Source organism: Carlito syrichta, unplaced genomic scaffold (assembly GCF_000164805.1).
Source record: "Carlito syrichta isolate Samal-C Ts95f unplaced genomic scaffold, Tarsius_syrichta-2.0.1 Scaffold308112, whole genome shotgun sequence".
In the NCBI taxonomy this organism is placed as follows: domain Eukaryota; kingdom Metazoa; phylum Chordata; class Mammalia; order Primates; family Tarsiidae; genus Carlito; species Carlito syrichta.
The window spans coordinates 134,605-153,650 of record NW_007252208.1 but is presented as its reverse complement, the minus strand read 5'-3'; the positions used below and the strand labels follow the sequence as shown (position 1 = coordinate 153,650).

Sequence of the window (19,046 nt, the reverse complement as noted above, 5' to 3'; positions counted from 1 at the left end):
GCAGCATGGTCTCTTCCCTTTAGCTGCTTGCAGGTTGGGGAGGCAGCCTGCACATTAGAAGACAGTATAATTATGTCTTCAATTATATGGTACATACTACAAGCATTGAAGGAATTTAAGAGAATAAGGAGATCAGAGATGGCTTGCTTATTTAGGGAAGGCTTTAAGGAGTCAGAACAGACTATAAAAGGGCTGTGCTGATGTGTGTGTCTATGGGGGGGTAGCATTTAGACAGGTGGAAGCGGGAAAGGGAGGCCTTCGGGAAGAGAGCATACATGGCACAAGGGCGGTGACATGGGTGAGCATGGCCACACCTGCCGAGGGGTGTGGAGAATCAGCCTGAGGAATCAGGGAGAACAGGAAGGATCATGGCAGGCCTGAAAGCTAGGCGGAGGGCATTAGATTTGATGAGCTCAGATACAGGAAGCCAGTGAAGACAGGGAAACAATATGGTCTTTTATCTAGGTAGATTATAAACTTAAGAACTAACTGGTTATACATTTGACCACAGTGGTATACTTTTGGATCTGGGAAAAACTCACAGGATAGTTCATCTTGAAATTCAGACCGCTGAAATGTACTTTTCTTCTCTGTTTTATTTCCCCCACCAGATTGCCACGGCAGTGAAGTTTCTGCAGAATTCCCGGGTGCGCCAGAGCCCACTTGCGACCAGGAGAGCGTTCCTTAAGAAGAAAGGTACAGGTTCCCCAAGGCGATGCAGAGCGGCCTGCAGAGGGACTGGGGATGGGGCAGATGGAAGCCACAGGGTGGAAGGCAGGCTGTCCTAGAGCTGCCTTTTGTGAGGAGTGGGGCTGAGCCCCCCAGTGGGGAATGCGGGTTTCTTTCCTTACAATGGGGCAGTGAGATTACACGATTCATATAATTAAGCACCAGATATAAAGCCAAGGACTTAACCCAGAGCGTCATAGCAAAGGCAGCATTCAATAGCAGAATTGGCTCATTGCATGAGACAGTAGAGGACTTCTACTTTTTGGGTTGTTCTTCTGTTAATTACCCTGGCTGCAGAATGATAGTTTTAGGTTAGGAAGTCAGCTGCTCCAGTAAAGAATGAGGAAGAAAGAAATGAAGGATGAGGCAAACAAATGACTAAACAAGGTCAGGTTAAGGTCAAGCTTGGGGTCAGTCCGATTTACGGGTTGAAATGGTAAATTAGTGGTTTTATGGTATTTTGTAAGCAGGGATAAAATGATCCTGCCAAATTCAGTATTCTCTGAAGCAGACAGGATCTATTCTGGTTCTGTTGGAATTTAGGATATTTTTCTTTTTTGTAAAATGAAAACAAACCACCAGAAAAGAAATCTGACTTTCCATTCTTTGTACATTTAACTTTCTAGAAATCAAGGAAATTGCCTAAAGCCTTTATAGACCAGAAAATGAGTTTTCTTCTCCCTAAAACAAAACCCTTTTTTCTTTAGAAGCTGGAATGTCAGGCTCAAAATTCTGGATTTTGAGCTTTCAGTCATTTTGGGCTGGAATTGAACATGGATTGGTTTGGGGGTATTTCTCTTCCTAGGTTTACTCCATGGTGTCCCATCGAAGTGATGCAGCAGGACCTTGTTGGTCCGTCCTTTCACTCAGTCACATCCCAGGCCTCATTCCCAGGGTCTGGGCAGAGTAAGCCCAAACATATCATCATAGGCAGCTGCTTCACAGCAGCCACAAGGCCGGGCCCCTGTGACAGGGTTGGAGAGGAGCTTCGCGCGCGCTGGCAGCTGCATTGTGCTTGCCCCCCCATCATTAGGAGATTATTAAAATTTGGAGTGTGTTGGCTGGCCTCTCCACTCTGCAAGCATCATGCTGTAAAAGAGTTTTTCCTTGAAATATGTATACCTATGGGGAGTAATTAATCATAAAAGCTTAGGGATTTCAGCTCTCTCATCAAAGCATTGAAGCTGGGGAAAGCTGAGCCTAAAAGCTGAGCTGATTACCCGGGGTAACCTGAGACAAAATCTATGGTTGCCGAGAGATCCTCAGCTCCAGTATATTGTGCAGTATTATAACTGCCTGATCTTCTCTTCCACCGACAATGACCAGTTAGTCCTCATTTTCTCTCAAACGCAGCTGGGTTAGAATTTCATTTGCAGAAGGTATTTAGAGCAATTTAGAGACAAATGTCTCTGGTGTTTGCTCGGCACTTCCCTACCGCAGGCTTTGCTGAGCAGTTTTAGTATCAGGAGCTCCATCTAATCTGTTTAATTTTAATAAATCCCTGACTGGGAGAGAGAACGAAAAAGAGAGAGAGAGAGAAACTCTGGACCAAATAATACTTCTTTTGAGTTACTTGGCTAACAATTACTGTAGAGAGGAAGCTGTCTTATGCAGTCCTTATTTGTTGCTCTTTTGGAAAAAAAACCAATTGATTAACGAATCTGCCCAACGGTAAGTGAGCACCTTGTGCCACGCCTATTCCCCCCTCATTTAGCAGAGAACTGAATAGACAAAATCCCTGCCCTCGCAGAGTTTAAATTCTAGGGGGAAAGACAAACAATTAACAAATGGAAACATGAATTAAGTAATATGTCAGGTGGCAAGTGCCATGGGGAATAATAAAGCAGGGAATGCAGGGGCAAGGAACCCCGGGGTTGGTGTGGGCTGGGTTTCAGTGATTAACAGGGTGAACCTCAGAATGTGTGAGAGGTAGCATGTGGGCAAGGACCTGAAGGGGATGAGTATTTGGTGGTACAGTGGCCATAATTCCTTCTTGACCCCTGATTTGGATTAGAGTCTTTAGAATTGTGGCATATGGCACCTTGAGAGGCTATCCTGCCCTTCTTCCTTTAAAGAAAAGCGCTCGAGTTTACCTGTGTTCTTAAACCCAGAATCAGGGAGGTTAAATCATCCATTTTCATTATTCTCGAAAATGCTGCTTCAGTCAGTAATTATCCATTTCCGAGTTGAATCCCAATAGGGTAAGTTCTGACAGGACCTTTTCTGGGCAGATAATTCCAAGGTTTGATCGACGTCTGGGGAAGAAAAACCCCTTTGCAGATTTAAACTTCATTTTTTAAATTTCCGGCTGTTCCTGGGTCAGGTTTCTACGATCAGCATAGCTTGGCACTGGGGCTGATGGGGATGAGAGGGGAGCATCTACCATGTCCCTAACAGTAGTTATGGAAGGAAAGAAAGTTGGCTCACTGGTTGTTGGGGGCGGGAGGGACCAAGGTTCTGGCACCCGCGTTCTCAGTCTCCCCACAGGACCGGTGCAGGGCTGGGTTTGGAGCTCTGGCTCTGGGAGGGCTCTCAGCTCCTAGAGCCTTGGCTTTTCCTAGCAATGTCACTTCAGGGAATTGCAGTGGAGCACTGACTTGAATTATAATCTTGACTTTCTTTTTTTTAATAAACATCTCTTTCCTGAAAAGGCAAATCCAATTTTGTTTTTCTTTTAATATTATTTAATATTTAATATAGAAATTGAGGTCCCTGTAGTGCATGTCAGTTCATTGGAAAATGAGGGTTACTTTAGGCGTATCAGCTGAGTTTGTTTCATTGTGAAACCACAACCCAGAGCAAGGGCTGCATCCTGCCTTTGTACCGACAGCTTAAGCATTGTTCTCGCTGACTTGGGGTGTGGGGGTACCAGGGAGGGTTCATAGGGAGTGAATGGGATAGGGATGGAAGAGCATTGGTTTACAAAGGTCTTTCCTGTTTGGGTTTTTGTTTTTTGTCTTGAGATCTCTTTTGGATGCTTTAAAGTCTGAATATGGAATCATTAATGAGAAACATGAAGTTATTAGAATCATTTATCATTTTCTTTGAAGTTTGTACTGCCATTTTGTGTAATTTATAGCATTTCTTCCTTTTAACAGGAATTTTTTGGATGAAAGAGAACAGCAGCTGTTCACCTTCAGAGTTTTAGAGTGAATGTTTTTGTTTTCTTTCTAACAATTTGATTCTGCAGATGACACGTCAACTGCAGAGTTAGCCACATATGAAGATAATCAGAATGTGTTGGTGTTTAAGCCCTCATAGAACTGTTCTACATATAGAAGTATTTCTTGCCAGGCAGGTGTCAGATCTGGGATGTTAAGTTGGTTGCAATCCCGGAGGTTAGAGTAACTTAAAAACAGTAATAGAATAAGTACAGAAGGTTAGAGACTTGGAACTTATCGTCAATAGGCCCGTGTTGATTTGACACCCTATCCGACCATGAAATGTAGGAGGCTGTCTGTTTCCAAACATATTTGGCAGCCTGAGTATAAGATGGATAAAAGTGATGCCTGTTTGTGGGGGGGGGGGAGAGGGTGAAGGGGTGTGGATAGAGTTTTCTGTTAACTTACTCTTAACGTATCTGTTGCAAGGCAAGCTTCTAGGAAAAAAAATGAACGTCATAGTTTTTCTGTAAAATCCTGCAAAATTATATAGTGGGACCTGGGTGGTGCTGGCTAACGCTTATGCTTATTGTGTCCTTCTCAAGTGTCTAAGTAAAGGACTTTCTCCTCCCTCGTCCAATAGATAGCCCTGGTTGGGGTAGGAATAAAACACACCACCATACTTTCTCATTCTAAAAGGTGAAACCATATCTCATCTTTCTATTGTTCCTGGAAACGGAAGTCCCAGTAGCAAAACTGCCTCTTTGCTGGAAATGAACTTGGGGAAGACAACTGATGGTAGTGGACCATCCTTGGTGGTGGACTAGAGGTGAAGGGCCTCTCTCACTGGAGTATTTTAAGAGGGAGTACAATCTTACACAGATTTCAATTTAACTCTCTTTTATTACTTTTCTTTTTTATCATTTATGTCCATTTCATGAGGTAGTTTGCATGTCCTTGAATGGAATCTCGTTACCATGAAAGCTTTTTTAGCATTGATTTCATAACAGTCTTAATTTAATAGCTCCGTCATTACTGAGAAGCTCTGGGAGTGGGGCCCTGGCTTTCCAGGTCACTGACCTTTTAATTACAAACCTTGTTCTGATGGCCAGGTTATCGACTGGACAGCTCCCAGCTTGTGCCCCCAGGATGAAAACGAAAATAACTGTGTTTCCTCCCCCATCTCCAGGAAAAAAATTGTAACCTCTTGTGTTTCTAAAATTAATTTTCTCCTTCAGCTTTACTTTATAATTAATTCTTTAATGTGTCTAAGTGAAGCCAGAAGTCTTTTTACAAAGCTTTCTTCCTCGAGCTTGGGTCCAGCAGATAGCTTGTGGGGAAGGGGAAGATCTTGCCAGCTTCCACCCCTGGCTTGTTTGTGGCCCATTTCCTCATCCTTAGAAACTCCTGCGGCAGAGTTGGAAGGAGTAGAATTGGCTCTGTGAGGGGCTGACTGACCCTTCTGATTCTTTGTTCACGAGACATAGATTATGGCATCAAGATTTAACTTCATTCTTACATTTCCTGGAGTAATCGAACCTGGTGTATCATGGACTTTTTAAAAAAGATGTCCCCGTTCTGAGAAAAGATAGGAGTTGAATGACTGTCTAATTATTTCTTACCTCCTGTAGTCTTCTTGTTGACTGGAGGAAACCAATGCCATAAATGAGTTCTACTCAGCCATGAGCTTGAACCGAAAAGGTTGATCTAGGTTCCCTTGCTGACTGTGAAGAGGAAGAGCAAAAAGAGAGGGCGGTCCAATAAGTTGTGTGGCTAACCAGCGGTTCAGGTTTGCCCAGGACTGCCTGCTTTCAACACTGATATTCCCATGTTGTGGACAGCCCTCCGACCTGGGCAAACAGGTCGTCCTAGTGGTAAAAACCTTCCTCAGGAGTGACAGCTCCCAAGAGAGACAAAATGGGTGTGTTTTGGGAACCTGGAGGAAGCAGCAAAGTGAGAAGAGTCCACTAGCAGTGAGTCCCCTAGAGGCCAGCCTGCAGCAGCGTGGTGTCGCACTTCCTGCTCTTCTTCCTGGCCCTTCCCTGGTGTGGGTCCAGTGCAGAGGGCCTCTGGAGGCGGGGGCTTGCCGGGCAGGTGAGGAGGAGCTGCTGGTGCCGGAGCAGACAGGCCCGTGTGGCAGCCGTGTGCCTGTTCTGGGGATGATTGAGCATCTCCATCCATCTGTTGTGAACCGACCATCTTCCTTCCCTGCCAGTCTCACATCTGCATACTCGTCACCTGCTGTTCTGGACCAAGCTATTCATCACACAGGCTGGTTCCCCCCCATCAATTTTCCTGCTCCCCTCGTTATCCAAACTTGTCTTGAACTCCACTGATTTTTCTCAGCATTCAGAAAGAGACCTGCTACAGCTAGCCCAGCTGAGTGCCCCCAAATAGATACCATTTGCTCCCCCAAGAAGGCTGAGCCAAGTTGTTTCTTCCACTTAATTCTATGATAGGGAGGCATAGCACAGAGGAGCTGGTGGAGAGGGAGCTCTTTGGATTTACCCAGTTACTCTGGTGTTTTTCCTGAAAATGAAGAATGATTCTTTCCTTAAACTTATGTGATGACTGGGCGTGGTAGCTCACACCTGTAATCCCAACACTTTGGGAGACTGAGGTGAGAGAATTGCCTGGGCAACTTGGTGAGACCTCGTCTCTACAGTAAATGAAAAAAATTAGCTGGGCGTGGTAGTGCACACCTGTGGTTCCAGCTACTTGAAAGGCTGAGGCAGAAGAATCACCTGAGCCCAGCAGGTAGAGGCTCCAGTGGCCGTGAGTGTGCCACTACACTCCAGCCGGGGCAATTGAGTGAGAAAAGCAATAACAACAACAACAAAAAACTTGTGTGCTTGCAATAATACACAAGGAAAAGCAAAATGACAAGAATGACATTGGCATGTATTACTAAAACATTAAAAAAAAAACTTTTTGAAAAGGTAAGATATATACTGGTTTAAAAAAAAATGCAAACAATAGAGAGGGATATACAGTGAAAAGTAAGTATTCATCCCATCACATTCCCGTTCCCCACCCCATTCTCTTTTTCAGATGCTGTTAACAGTTTCTTATTTTTTTTTTGAGTTGGAGTCTCACTCTGTCGCCCAGACTGGAGTGCAGTGGCCACTCCTGGTCACTGCAGCCTCGCCTGCTGGGCTCCGGCGATCCTTCCGCCTTAGCCTTCCTAGTAGCCGGAATTACAGGCGCATGCTACCACGCCTGGCTGATTTTTTGATTTATTGTAGAGATGAGGTCTCGCTGCCCAGGCGGGTCTCGAACCCGCGGGCTCAGGCAGTCCACTCACCTCAGCCTTTCAAAGGCACAGGATTACAGGCTGAGCCTGGCTAACAGTTTCCTATGTACCATTCCAGAGATGATCCGTCCACATAAAAACTTGTTCATTTTTATAACCCCCACCTCACAGAAAACCAACTCTTTTCCAAACACATTGGTGGCATATTTACCCTTTACTTTTATACTTTGGCATGACATCTTGGCAGTTATTCCACATTGATACGTACAGATTGGCTTCATTCCTTTCAGTGGCTGCATAGTATTCCATTATATGCATGTGTCATACTTTGTAAAATCTGTCCCAAAGTTGTAGACATTCAAGTTGGCTCCTTTTCCTGTTTCAAACAATGCCTCAGTGAATATTCTTGCCATATGTATTGTTGAACGTGTGTTAGTTTGACACGATGCTAAAGTAAGAACATTTTTTTGCATATGGTGAACAGGCTAGGGCACATTTCCCTTGCTTACATTTGAAAGGATTATATTTCATAGAAAAGGATATAAAACTTAAATATAAATATGACTATAGATAGAAAGAAATTGTTAAGAAAAAAGACTAACAAATTGCTGTTAACACTTAGCATAGGATTAGATTTTGAGGGGATAGACATTGGTCGTTGGTTACATGAAAGAAAAATTTTTTTTTTTTTTTTGAGTTAGAGTCTCACTCCCTTGCCCAGGCTGGAGTGCTGTGGCACACTCACAGCCACCCCAGCGTCAACCTGCTGAGCTCCGGCAATCCTTTCACCTCAGCCTTCCTAGTAGCAGGAACTACAGGCATGTGCTACTACACCCGGCTAATTTTTAATTTACTGTAGAGATGAGGTCTCACCAAGTTGCCCGGGCTGGTCTCAAACCTGTGGGCTCAGGCAATCCACTCGCCTCGGCCTCCCAAAGTGCTGGGATTACAGGCTGAACCACTGAGCCTGGTCAAATTTTGTTTTCTAAAAGACTCTTTTATTCTCCCATTTTTTTGAGGAATATGGGTTTATAAATCTCGTTTTGATTCAACGTAAACAAGTAAGTGGAGAGCTTCAGAAACTGGAAGGTTGGGATCTGTTTTAAAATGAAGTATGCATTCTAGTTTTCTTTTGTTGTCATTGGATGTTTTGTGGGTCTTAGGCCAGTGGTTTGGTGGTCAGCCTTTGTTCAAAACCTGTTGTGTACAGAGTGTTAGTACCTTAGGTAATTCATGAAAGAACAAAGTACCTGCCTTTTATTGAACAAGAAACTCATTAGAAGGAGGTGGGAATGGATGCTGAGTGCTTGTCAGTGGTGTCCTTGTACAGCCATTAAATATAGCAATATCTCGGAAGTCAGCAAAATCAGACTTAGGGAGACTGGAGTGTAAAGCTCACTAGACTGTGGGCTCCTCGAGGGCAGTATCATTTCTCTTTCTTTTTGGTATCTTCAGCACCCAGCCTAGGCAGCCCTTGGTCAGAGTCTAAATGAATGAATGAAGGACTAAATGAGTGGATGACTGGAATTAGAAGACACCAGGAAAAATCTCAAAAGGAGCAGGGTTTTTTTGTCTACAATTTGTTTATTTGTTCAACCCTAGCATACATATAGTTTTAGAGCTGCTAACCTATATTTCTTTACCAATGAGCGCACAGTGTTCATATGCTGTTCTTTTTTTTTCCCCACTATTCAAGGTTTATTTTATGTTTCAGTTGGTATGACACTTGGATAGTTGGTTGCATTGATCTTTCTTTTTGCATTATATGGTAATGTACACTACTGATACAAATAGCACACAAAATAAGATCCTTCAGAACAGTTATGCACAAGACATGCAATACTGGATTTATACACTGGATCCCAGGATGTGACCGACGGGAGAAAAACAGCTGGACTAGGCATGTTCGGTGAAGGAACCGGGAAGTTATATAACACACAGTAAATACGCATCTGGTTTGAGGGGCAACTGCAGTGTGTGCAGATTGGCAGTGGTGCCTCAGACGTGGTAAACTATTTCATACTAATCAGTTTAGGACTACACGAACTAAGTACCTACCATCCAGCATCAGGATATAGCTGTAATTTTTATGAACCATTCCTATTTCTAACTTTAGGAATTGATGTTCTTCCCAGTCCATCTTTTTTTTTTTGTTTGTTTGTTTGTTTGTTTGTTTTGAGTTGGAGTGTCACTCTTGTCGCCCAGACTGGAGTGCAGTGGCCGCTCCCGGTCACCGTAGCCTCGACCTGCTGGGCTCCGGTGATCCTTCCGCCTCAGCCTTCCGAGTAGCCGGAATTACAGGTGCGCGCTACCATGCCCGGCTGATTTTTTGATTTATTGTAGAGATGAGGTCTCGCTGCCTAGGCGGATCTCGAACCCGCGGGCTCAGGCAATCCACTCTCCTCAGTCTCCCAAAGGTGCGGGATTACAGGCTGAGCCACCGAGCCTGGCTCGAGTCCATCTTAATATGACTGCTTTAATCACAGATCAAGTGAAAAGGACAGCGTGCACAAGCTCCAACTAAAATCCCGGTGTAGCCTAGACAGTGTAGTAGTATGATATTAGAAGACTTTAAAATTACAGCTCTTTTTGGATCCCCCAGAGAGTATCTGCACTCTTCTTCAATCGGGCCTCTTCCTCAGGAGTCAGAGTCACCTTCACAAGGTCTGAGATACCTTTCTGGCCCAAGATGCAAGGAACACTAAGGAAGACACCATCCTTTATGCCATAAAGACCCTTAATCATGGTGGAAATTGGATGCACCCGCCTAAGATTCTTCATTATACTTTCTGCCAAATCTGCCACAGACAGTCCAGTGGCCCAGGATGTGTAGCCTTTCAGTTTGATCACTTCATAAGCACTAACAACAGCCTGTTTGTGAACCTCTTTCCACTGTTCCTTGTCTGTATCAGTGCCTAAATCTGGGTACAGATTCTTCAAGGAGACACCAGCAACATTCACTGCACTCCACACAGGAACACTAGAGTCCCCATGCTCTCCAAGGACCCACCCATGACAGCTCAGTGGGTGAACTCCCAGCCTTTCTCCCATCAGGTAATGGAATCAGGCTGAATCCAGATTGCAGCCACTTCCAATAACACGGTTTTTGGGAAAGCCACTTATCTTCCAAGCTACATAGGTCAAGATAGCCACTGGATTCAAAACAACAAGCAACTTGCAGTTTGGGCTGTATTTTACAACATTAGGAATGATGAATTTAAAGATGTTCATGTTGCACTGGACCAAATTCAGACGGCTTTCTCCCTCTTGCTGACATGCCCCAGCTGTGATAATGACCAGCTTCGAGTTTGCAGTCACATTGTAGTCTTTTCCAGAGACAATTTTTGGTGTCCTAAGGAAAAGGCTGCCATATTGAAGGTCCATGATCTCTCCCTTCAATTTGTCTTCCATGACATCAACAAGAGCAAGTTCATCTGCCAAGTCCTTCATTAAGATACTGATGGCACAGGCCATGCCAACAGCACCAACCCCAACAACTGTAATCTTATTCTGGGGGGCCTGTTCTTCCTTTAGAAGATTATGAATCAGCTGATCCTTGAGAGTTGCCATATTGGACTTTGAACCAAAAGGAATCAGGAGTGCACGTCGGGCGGGCGTCGGGGGTGCATGGAAACGAGATCCGGACTCGGCTGCAGTGGCTGCAGCACCCATATGCTGTTCTTTTTGTCTTTAACCTTATAGTATCCAGTCAGAGCCCTCTTTCCCAAAGTTGCTGAGGTCAGCAGAGCTCATTTTGACTTAGGCATCGGGTGAGGCAGTGGGCATAAATAGAGAAGGGTGCAAAGGGTTTCATTAGTGAGGGGATACTCATGCAGACATACATGTACAATTAGCTGGATTGACCCATGGGAAGAAGAAAGAAGAGAATTGAGGTCGGTGAGATAAGCAGTGAGGGAGGAGCCAGAGTTAGGACAATACTATAAATAACAGTAGAGAGCACTTGAGCCATTTGCAATACTGTGAAACTCTGAGACACTGCGTTAGTAAACTGACTTGGCCTGGCAGTAATAAGACCAGTGACAGAGAAGGTTCATCTGCATCCATCTCCAGGATGCAGATCCATCTTACATACCCATTTACAGTTTATGAATACTCTTGTGTAGGTCTTTCATTATGATCTTTGTATGTAGTAGGCAGGTTAATATTTGTTAAATGGATGAATACATTATTTAATGAATCTCAAAGCAACTCTTTTCTCCTATTTTATGAATGAGGAAACTGAGTCTCTGGCAGGCTAAGTAGAGCTAATAAATGGCAGAGGTAGAACTAGAACTTGTGTCTTCTGACCAGGTTCTTTGAACTATGCTTTCTTTGAACTTTGTACTTTCTGGAAAGAAAGGATAGAACTGGAGACACTGTAGAAGAAAGAGTAAGCCATGCTCAGGATTGTGTGAGTGAGGTGAAGGGATGGACTGAAGATGACTCTCAGGGTTGTTTTTTGTGTTAAGCAGCTTTATTGAAGTATAACTGACATATCGTGAACTACACATGTTTAATGTATACAGTTTTTTAAAAAGTTTTGACATATATATACTTCGGAAACTATCACCACAATTAAGATAATGAATATACCCATCACCCCCAAAGTTTTCTCGTGCCCCTTGGTAATCCCTTCCCCCTGTGCTCCCCATTCCACCTCTTACATACCCATTCCCAGGCAAGCGCTGATCTGCTGTCACTATAGATTGGTTTGCATTTTCTAGAAATTTATATAAATAGAATTTTACGGTATGTACCCTTGTTGGACTCTGGTTTTTTCATGCAACACAGTTATTTTGAGATCCAACCATGCTGTCTTATACATCAGTGGCTCATTCCGTTTAATTGCTGGATAGTATTCTGTTATATGGCTGTACTCCAGTTTCTTTGTCCATTCACCTGTTGGGGAATATTTGAGTTGTTTCCAGTTTTTGGATAGTAAAAAATAAAGGTGCTGTAAGTATTTATGTATAAGTCTTTGTAGGGCTATAAAATCTCTTTTTTCTTGGGTAGATAGCTAAGGGTGGAATGGCTGGATCATATGGTAGTATGTGTTTAACTTTTAAAGAAACTTCCAAGCTCCATTTTGGGCCTGGAGAATAGGAAGACGCAGGTGTTAGATTTTCCAGTGGGAAAGCTGCATGACTTTGGAAGCATTCTTAAGAGTGACTAAATAATAGATCAAATTTGGAATACTTCCACTTGGGAGGCAACAGTGCATAGACTACCTGGGTTCAAATCCCAACTTCACTACTTTTTAACTGTGTAGTCCTGCATAAAATGCTTAAATTTCATGGTGCCTTGGTTTCTTTGCCTGTAAAATGGGGTTAGATTCTTGTAAGAATTAAATGAAAATAATATGAAAAGTGCTTAACAGAGTGCCTGGCCCTAAAATAAGGGCTAAATTGATGACAACAATGACCATCACTCTGTGTCCTCTTAGAATGAGCTATAGTGAGTTCACTGTAATGTTATGGTGAAAAAAATAAATGTGTTTGTATCATAAAAATTCATGCATCAGGAACCTCTAGGAATTTTGAGCAGACAGGGATTTAACACATGCAGTTAGGAGCTACTCATTTATTGAAAAGGCTACAAGAGTAGACCTAAGACCAGGCCTCCAGGAATGACTTCCAGAACATTGAAGAACTCACTTGCAGGGGTGCTGCTCCTTTTGTCTTGATCAGGCATTGGGGAAACAGGAGGCTACCCCTGGGGCTGTTGCTGTGTTCAAGAGCATACCCTCATAGCTATGACCCAGAGATCAAGAAGTTGCTGCTGCCATCACTGCAAGTGTCTTCGGACACCCATAAAAGCAATGTCAGGGCATTGGAATGTCAACTTGGCTTTTGTCTCTAAAAATTGTCTCTTGCCCCCCGACTGGAGACTGGACACTGCAGTAGGAAACCTCAAGATTTCCAGTATCCTGCGTGCCTGTCTGCTGGTGTTTGCAACAACCAAAAACAGCAAGGACAGGTTCTTTGCCTCATTTCCACTTTCCATATCACCTGTGAGTACATCTAATTGGTGGTACCAACTTCCCATCCAGAACTCAAGCTGCCAAGGAGTCTGGGAACTGTGGCTGTCAGCATTCCAGCCTCTGTAATAGAGGAAGGCGCATTAGACATAGGCGGGAATGGATGCCACATGCTATCAAAGGAATCCATATAAGAAAAAAGATTCACAAGTGTAACAGATTTACCCCCAGACAGAGTACAAGCACATTTTTATTACAAGCCTCTTTCTTACTGAAGGCTTACCTTGGGATTTTCAAAGCCATCTAGATAGAGTCCACAAAATGAGGGAATCGTTTCATTCAACATAGAGCAAAGCATATGAAAAAGTGCTCAACATCACTCATTATCAGAGAAATGCAAATCAAAACCACAATGACATATCATCTCATACCAGTCAAATTGGCCATTATTAAAAAGTCAAAAAAAACAACAGATGTTGGGGAGGTTGCAGAGAAAAGGGAATGCTCATGTACTATTGATAGAGACGTAAGCTAGTTCAGCCCCTGTGGGAAGTAGTTTGGAGGTTTCTCAAAGAATTAAGAATAGATTTGCCATTCAACCCAGCAATCCCACTACGGGGTCTATACCCAAAGGGGCATAAATCATTCTGCCAAAAAGATATCTGCACCTGTATGTTCATCACAGCACCATTCACAGTAGCAGAAACATGGAACCAACCTAGGTACCCATCAACAGTGGACTGGATAAGAAAATAGGGTACATATACACCATGGAATACTACACAGCCATGAAAAAGAATGAAATCATGTCCTTTGTAGCAACATAGATGTTTTTGGAGACCATCATTCTAAGTGAATTGTCACAGAAACAGAAAAGTAAATATTGCATGTTCCCACGTATCAGTGGGAGCTAAACACTGGCTACACATGGGCATAAGCATGGGAACAGGAGATACTGGGGACTACTAAGGTGGGGAGGAGGATAGGGAATAAAGACTGAAAAACCAGCCAGCGGGTACGATGCTTACCACCGGGGTGAGGGGCGGTGTTCAATAGAAGCCCAATTCTCACCGTCACACAGTTTATACCCATGTAACAGACTTGTATATGTACCCCTCAAATCTAAAATTATAACAGTAAAAAACCCCAAAAGTTCAAATATCTTACAAATCTTATAAAGTTTTTACACATTGTTTATTTGAATCAGGATCCAGTTAAAGTCCTCACATTGCAATTGGTTAAAACAAAACATAGTGCTAATTGTGTGTATAGTAGATGCCCTTATCTATGGAGAATGACTGATGTGTTCTAAGACCCCCAGTGGATGCCTGAAACCTTGGATAGTATCACATCCTATGTATACTACGGTTTTTTCTCATACATACACAAAGCTTAATTTATAAATTAGGCACAGTAAGAGATTAACAGCAATGACAAATAGTGAAACAGGGCAAGTATAACAGTAACTATAACAAATTTATATGAATGTGTTCTAAAAAGTGGTGGTCGTATTATATGTAATATTTTTGGGTAACCGAAACTAAGAAACACGAAACTGCAGCTAGGAGGGAACTTCTGTATGTATATATGAGGGAAGGATACTTTTTTAGTCAACCATTTTTGAGGGGACTTTGTTGACAAAAACTATAGTGATGTATCTCCAGTTTGCCCAAGAGATAAATATTGATATATTCTATAACAGCACTGGCTTTCTGAAATGATTTTAAGAAAACTTGTCAGTCTTATCTGTCCTCACTTAGGGATGGGAGTTCTTTTAATGAGATTTATCTGCTAAGAGTAGACAAGGGAGTTTTTACCAAAAGGATGACATGATATACGGATTTATTGGAACTGTTGGAAAATGTTAGAAGCAGGGAATTTTGAAACTTAACATAAGGTATAACATAAGGCAATCTCTACTGAAAAACATTTTATGTTGATTGGACTGTAATTAGAAAGATTTAAAAATAACTTTGGATTGTGTTCATTAATTTACCAATCCATTGTTATATTCAACATTTTTGAGCCCATGTCTTATAAAAATACATTTATCTGCTGGGGGTGTGTGTGTATGCATAAGAGTATCCGTATTTATAAGAATACAGAGTATTCTTATCTTTGTATAAGATGGTATGCTTTCATTTTAAATTTACTTCTTATTATAGGGTTGTTAGTCAACAGCTTTATCTTCTTGGTGCTTTTGAGGTTAATAAGGGTCCTCACTAAGGGTCCTCAGCAAATAGAGCAGTGGGGCTTGCAGGCTTATATTTAAATTGTGCTGAAAATTGAACAGCTCTAGAAATGTTTCCCTTCCAACTTTAAGCAGACCTGTGTTTGGTTTTTTAAACCTTCTGGTAGGAGCTGATCTCAGAACTGCCCCTCTCAGCAGACAGAGGACTTGGGCATGCTTTGGTCTCTTACTCTTAATTATTCCTTTTAGTTTTAAAGCCCTTTAAAGTAATCTTTCTGTAATTAGATTGTGGAATAGATTGTCTTTAGTAATATGGTGGTCTTAAATTTTGTGTGAATTTTCGGTTTGTTAAATGATTGCAAAGGCTTTCATTCATAAAGTTGAAGTTTACCATATCATGGTATTTCAGGAAAAAAAATGTGACCCTCTATGATAAATTAAATATCACAACCACGTAAATGTCATCTTTTCAGTGAAACTTAAAGTGCATAGAAATGGGACTCTTTGCCACTCTGTTTTTGGCTTCAAGCTGTATCTGTACTCTTAACTGACAAGAAAAATGTTGTACTGCTGACAGTGGTAAACCTATGAAGCCAAAGAAGAACAAAGCCATACTTTCCCTAGCTTTCTTTGTGAATCACAAACGGAATTGTGAATTAAATTATTCTAATTGCAGAATTTGGGGTCTTGGCCGAAAGAACACAGGTTGAGTTTGAAAGAGGCAGTTAGAAATATCGATTTAACTTACAGGTGGAAATAATTTGCACAGAATGTAATTGAAAGAGAATAAATATGGAGCTTCTTGATGTCCTTTTTTGAGTCTGTTTCTGATATTTACGTATGTTTTTTCCAATCAAAGGTTCTCCTTCAAGCAGTCCTAAAAGAGGCTTGTTAGTCAACAGCAGTATCTTCCTTCTCTTTTATTAAATTAAAGGTTGAGTATCCCTGATCTGAAATGCTTTGGGACCAGAAGTATTTTGGATTTTGGATGCTTTTAAATTTTGGAATATTTGCAGAATACATATTGGTTGAGCATCCCTAATCCAAAAATCCCAAATCCAAAATGCTCCAATGAGCATTTTCTGTGAAGTGTTCACAAAATTTTGGATTTTAGATTTTCACACTGGGGTTGGTCAACCTGTAACAGAAATAAGAGATAGAAATAACAGAAAATAAGATGTAATGGAAAACAGCACTGTTCTTTAGAAGAGCTCAGTAACTGATTTTGAAAGCTTTTTACCATCCATCCATCTATCCATCCATCCATCCATCCATCCATCTCATTCACCCAACAAGTATTTACTGAGTGCATATGTTTTATAAGACCACTGTGCTGGCCCTGGGACTGAGGATGCAGTGGTAAATGATACAGACAGAGAGGTCTGGGGTGGAGGCAGACACCCCCAGAAATGTGAGCAACCAAGCAAAATACTTACAGATAAGTTAGGTGCTGTGATAGAAAATAATGGAGAGGGTGGGGTAGGTTTGCACTGGGAAGGGTTGCTGGGACCAGAAGAAGGAGTAGTTCGCAAGAGTTCACAAGAGTGCTTGGGCTGAGGGGACGGTAAGTTCAAAGACTCCAAGGCAGGGAAAGAGTTTGATTTGATCCAGGGAACCCCTGGTGGGACTGTAGTGGTGAGTGAAAATGAGAGTGACGTTTTACAGCTTTCATATGGAGATGCATTGAAAATAAAAGTTCTGTTTCTCCAGTCTAGAATTTTTCATGTCAGCTGTGACCAAGTTCAGGTCTATTCACCAAGCATTCTGTCTGTTGAGTGCTGTGCTAAGTGCACTGGAGATATAAATGGTCCGTGCCCTCAGAGAACTTGGTGATAAGACAGTAGAAGCTACTAGAAATACAGTTATTATAATTTATAAGTAAGCCTGCGATGATATGATACAGACTGTGTAATAACCACTGGCATGTGTGTTTTGCTTTACCGCTTAAAAGCATTCACACATACATTTGCTCATTTACATGATAACCTGAGTTATTTACTCAAAAAGTATACACATGGTCTGCAGACTTATAGAAGCTCACCCAATTTGAGGAGCAGGTCTGTATCATCACTGAGTGGTTGAATTTCAATGTGTTGTCTGCTCATGTAGAGTAGGACTCTCTCCTTGTAGAAGCACATTATTAAAAATTAAATTTAGGATAACCAGAGGCCATTTATTTCATCCATACCTTTTCATATACATTTCAGTAATTATTATCATGAGTCGAAGATGAATTTAATTTTAGTTTTATTTAGTTCTGGGGATTTTGTTACTGCCTTCCATGAGGGCTCTAATCCAGAGCCCCATTCTTATGTGTGAGAAGAGGAAGTTCTGGACTTGAAGAGTATGGCTCTGTTAAGTAAATGTTGTTGACTTTGTTGTTCTGTATGGATGCTTTTATCAGGACAATAAAGGGTAAATAGGGTGATCTCTGCTCCTGTGGAGAGGTCGAATGGTTACATTACACAATCTTCCAGAGCATCTTGCAGCAAATACATGGGTTATATTAAAAATTGCAATCATATCATTTTTTATAGTAAATTGCTGACCTTATGCAGTAGAATCAGCTTTATTGAATTTCGCCAAAAATGCGTTTATAATTCTGCCATACACACATGATATTCATGTCCTTGCTGTCCATGTGGAAATGTCCCTTTTTATGATGTTAAACAAATTAAATCGACTTTCTCCTGAGCCGCTGTGGCTCACCTTTAAGATCCATTCTCAGGAGTCGAACCTCCATGAAGCAGAGCTCATCTCCATTAGCTCAGATGTCATTACACAGAGCACTGGAGGTTGGTGCATTAGGAAGCTTTATCCCAGCAGCACAGATTTGGCCTGGAGATTATTTAGAGGTGGTTCCAGGGCAGTGAATGTGTATCACATATACTGCCTGAACACTAACAAGGCCTTACCATAATTACTCTGTTTGTTTTGGGGAAATGGTAGGTATTTGTTTAAAAGGATTTCATGATGAAACCAAGACTATTCAGGTGCAGTTAGTTCCCAGCTATTCACTTGTGAATGACTCATCAAAGAAGTTTTTATCGCAAGCCAGTTTTTCTTGAATTCTCTGCAGCTCTGTTCCCTTCCAACCAGTGTGGTATCAGGGATGCAAATTAATTTTAATGTTAGTCTAACAAAAACACAAACAGAAAGTTGTAATGTATATACGTGAACATTTAAAAATACTGTTTAGAATTATCTGCTCTGAGTTTGTTCTCTTTTTCATAGATTTGTTATCTATTGCTGTGAATTACTAGTTCCCAAAGAGTTTAGTACATAAAGACAGTATATAATTTTCTCCACATCCCATCTTTTGCGCTAAGCACAAAAGTTACAAAAGTAGGATTTAATATTTGTAGTTTAGTGGGGTCCCATGATATGGGTGATAAAATATTACAGGTGATACAATAGGCACTTCCAGAAGAGGAAGGCATCTGTTTTGTGGCAGGGCAGAGTTTACAAAGGCACCTTCGTAGAGGAGGTCATCCTTATCTGAGCCCTGCAGAGGGTTAGTTATCTTTAAGGTCTGAGGTGGAGTGGTGACTTCAGTCCATGCAGAGGATGCGATGGGCATAGTCTCTGAGGCGAGAGATTGAGGAGACAGAGTGGTGAGTCAGAGAGGTAGGCGGGGGTGAGATCATGGAAGACACATAAGTGTGTGAAGAGTTTGGACTTTATTATGTGGACAGTGGGGAAGCCATGAAGAGTTTTTGTTTTTGGTTTTTTGGTTTTTTTTTTGAGTTGGAGTCTCACTCTGTCGCCCAGACTGGAGTGCAGTGGCCGCTCCCA

General features: G+C 42.0%; 1 protein-coding gene and 1 pseudogene across 4 annotated transcripts in view; one reads left to right on the top strand and one right to left on the bottom strand.

Moving 5' to 3' along the window:
* The window catches only part of PEX14 (peroxisomal biogenesis factor 14), a 150,612-nt gene that overhangs the window by 58,397 nt on the left and 73,169 nt on the right, over positions 1–19,046 (top strand). For all 3 annotated transcript variants that reach the window (XM_021716014.1, XM_008064943.2, XM_008064944.1), the window contains exon 3: positions 612–696. In XM_021716014.1, the coding sequence (XP_021571689.1) occupies positions 612–696 (85 nt within the window). The remainder of the gene's footprint in view (positions 1–611; positions 697–19,046) is intronic.
* Positions 9,554–10,748, bottom strand: LOC103267347 (annotated as a pseudogene). The gene is made up of 2 exons (XR_002482362.1): positions 10,412–10,748; positions 9,554–10,237 (listed from the first exon to the last, which is right to left on the bottom strand). The product of XR_002482362.1 is annotated as an L-lactate dehydrogenase A chain-like (transcript).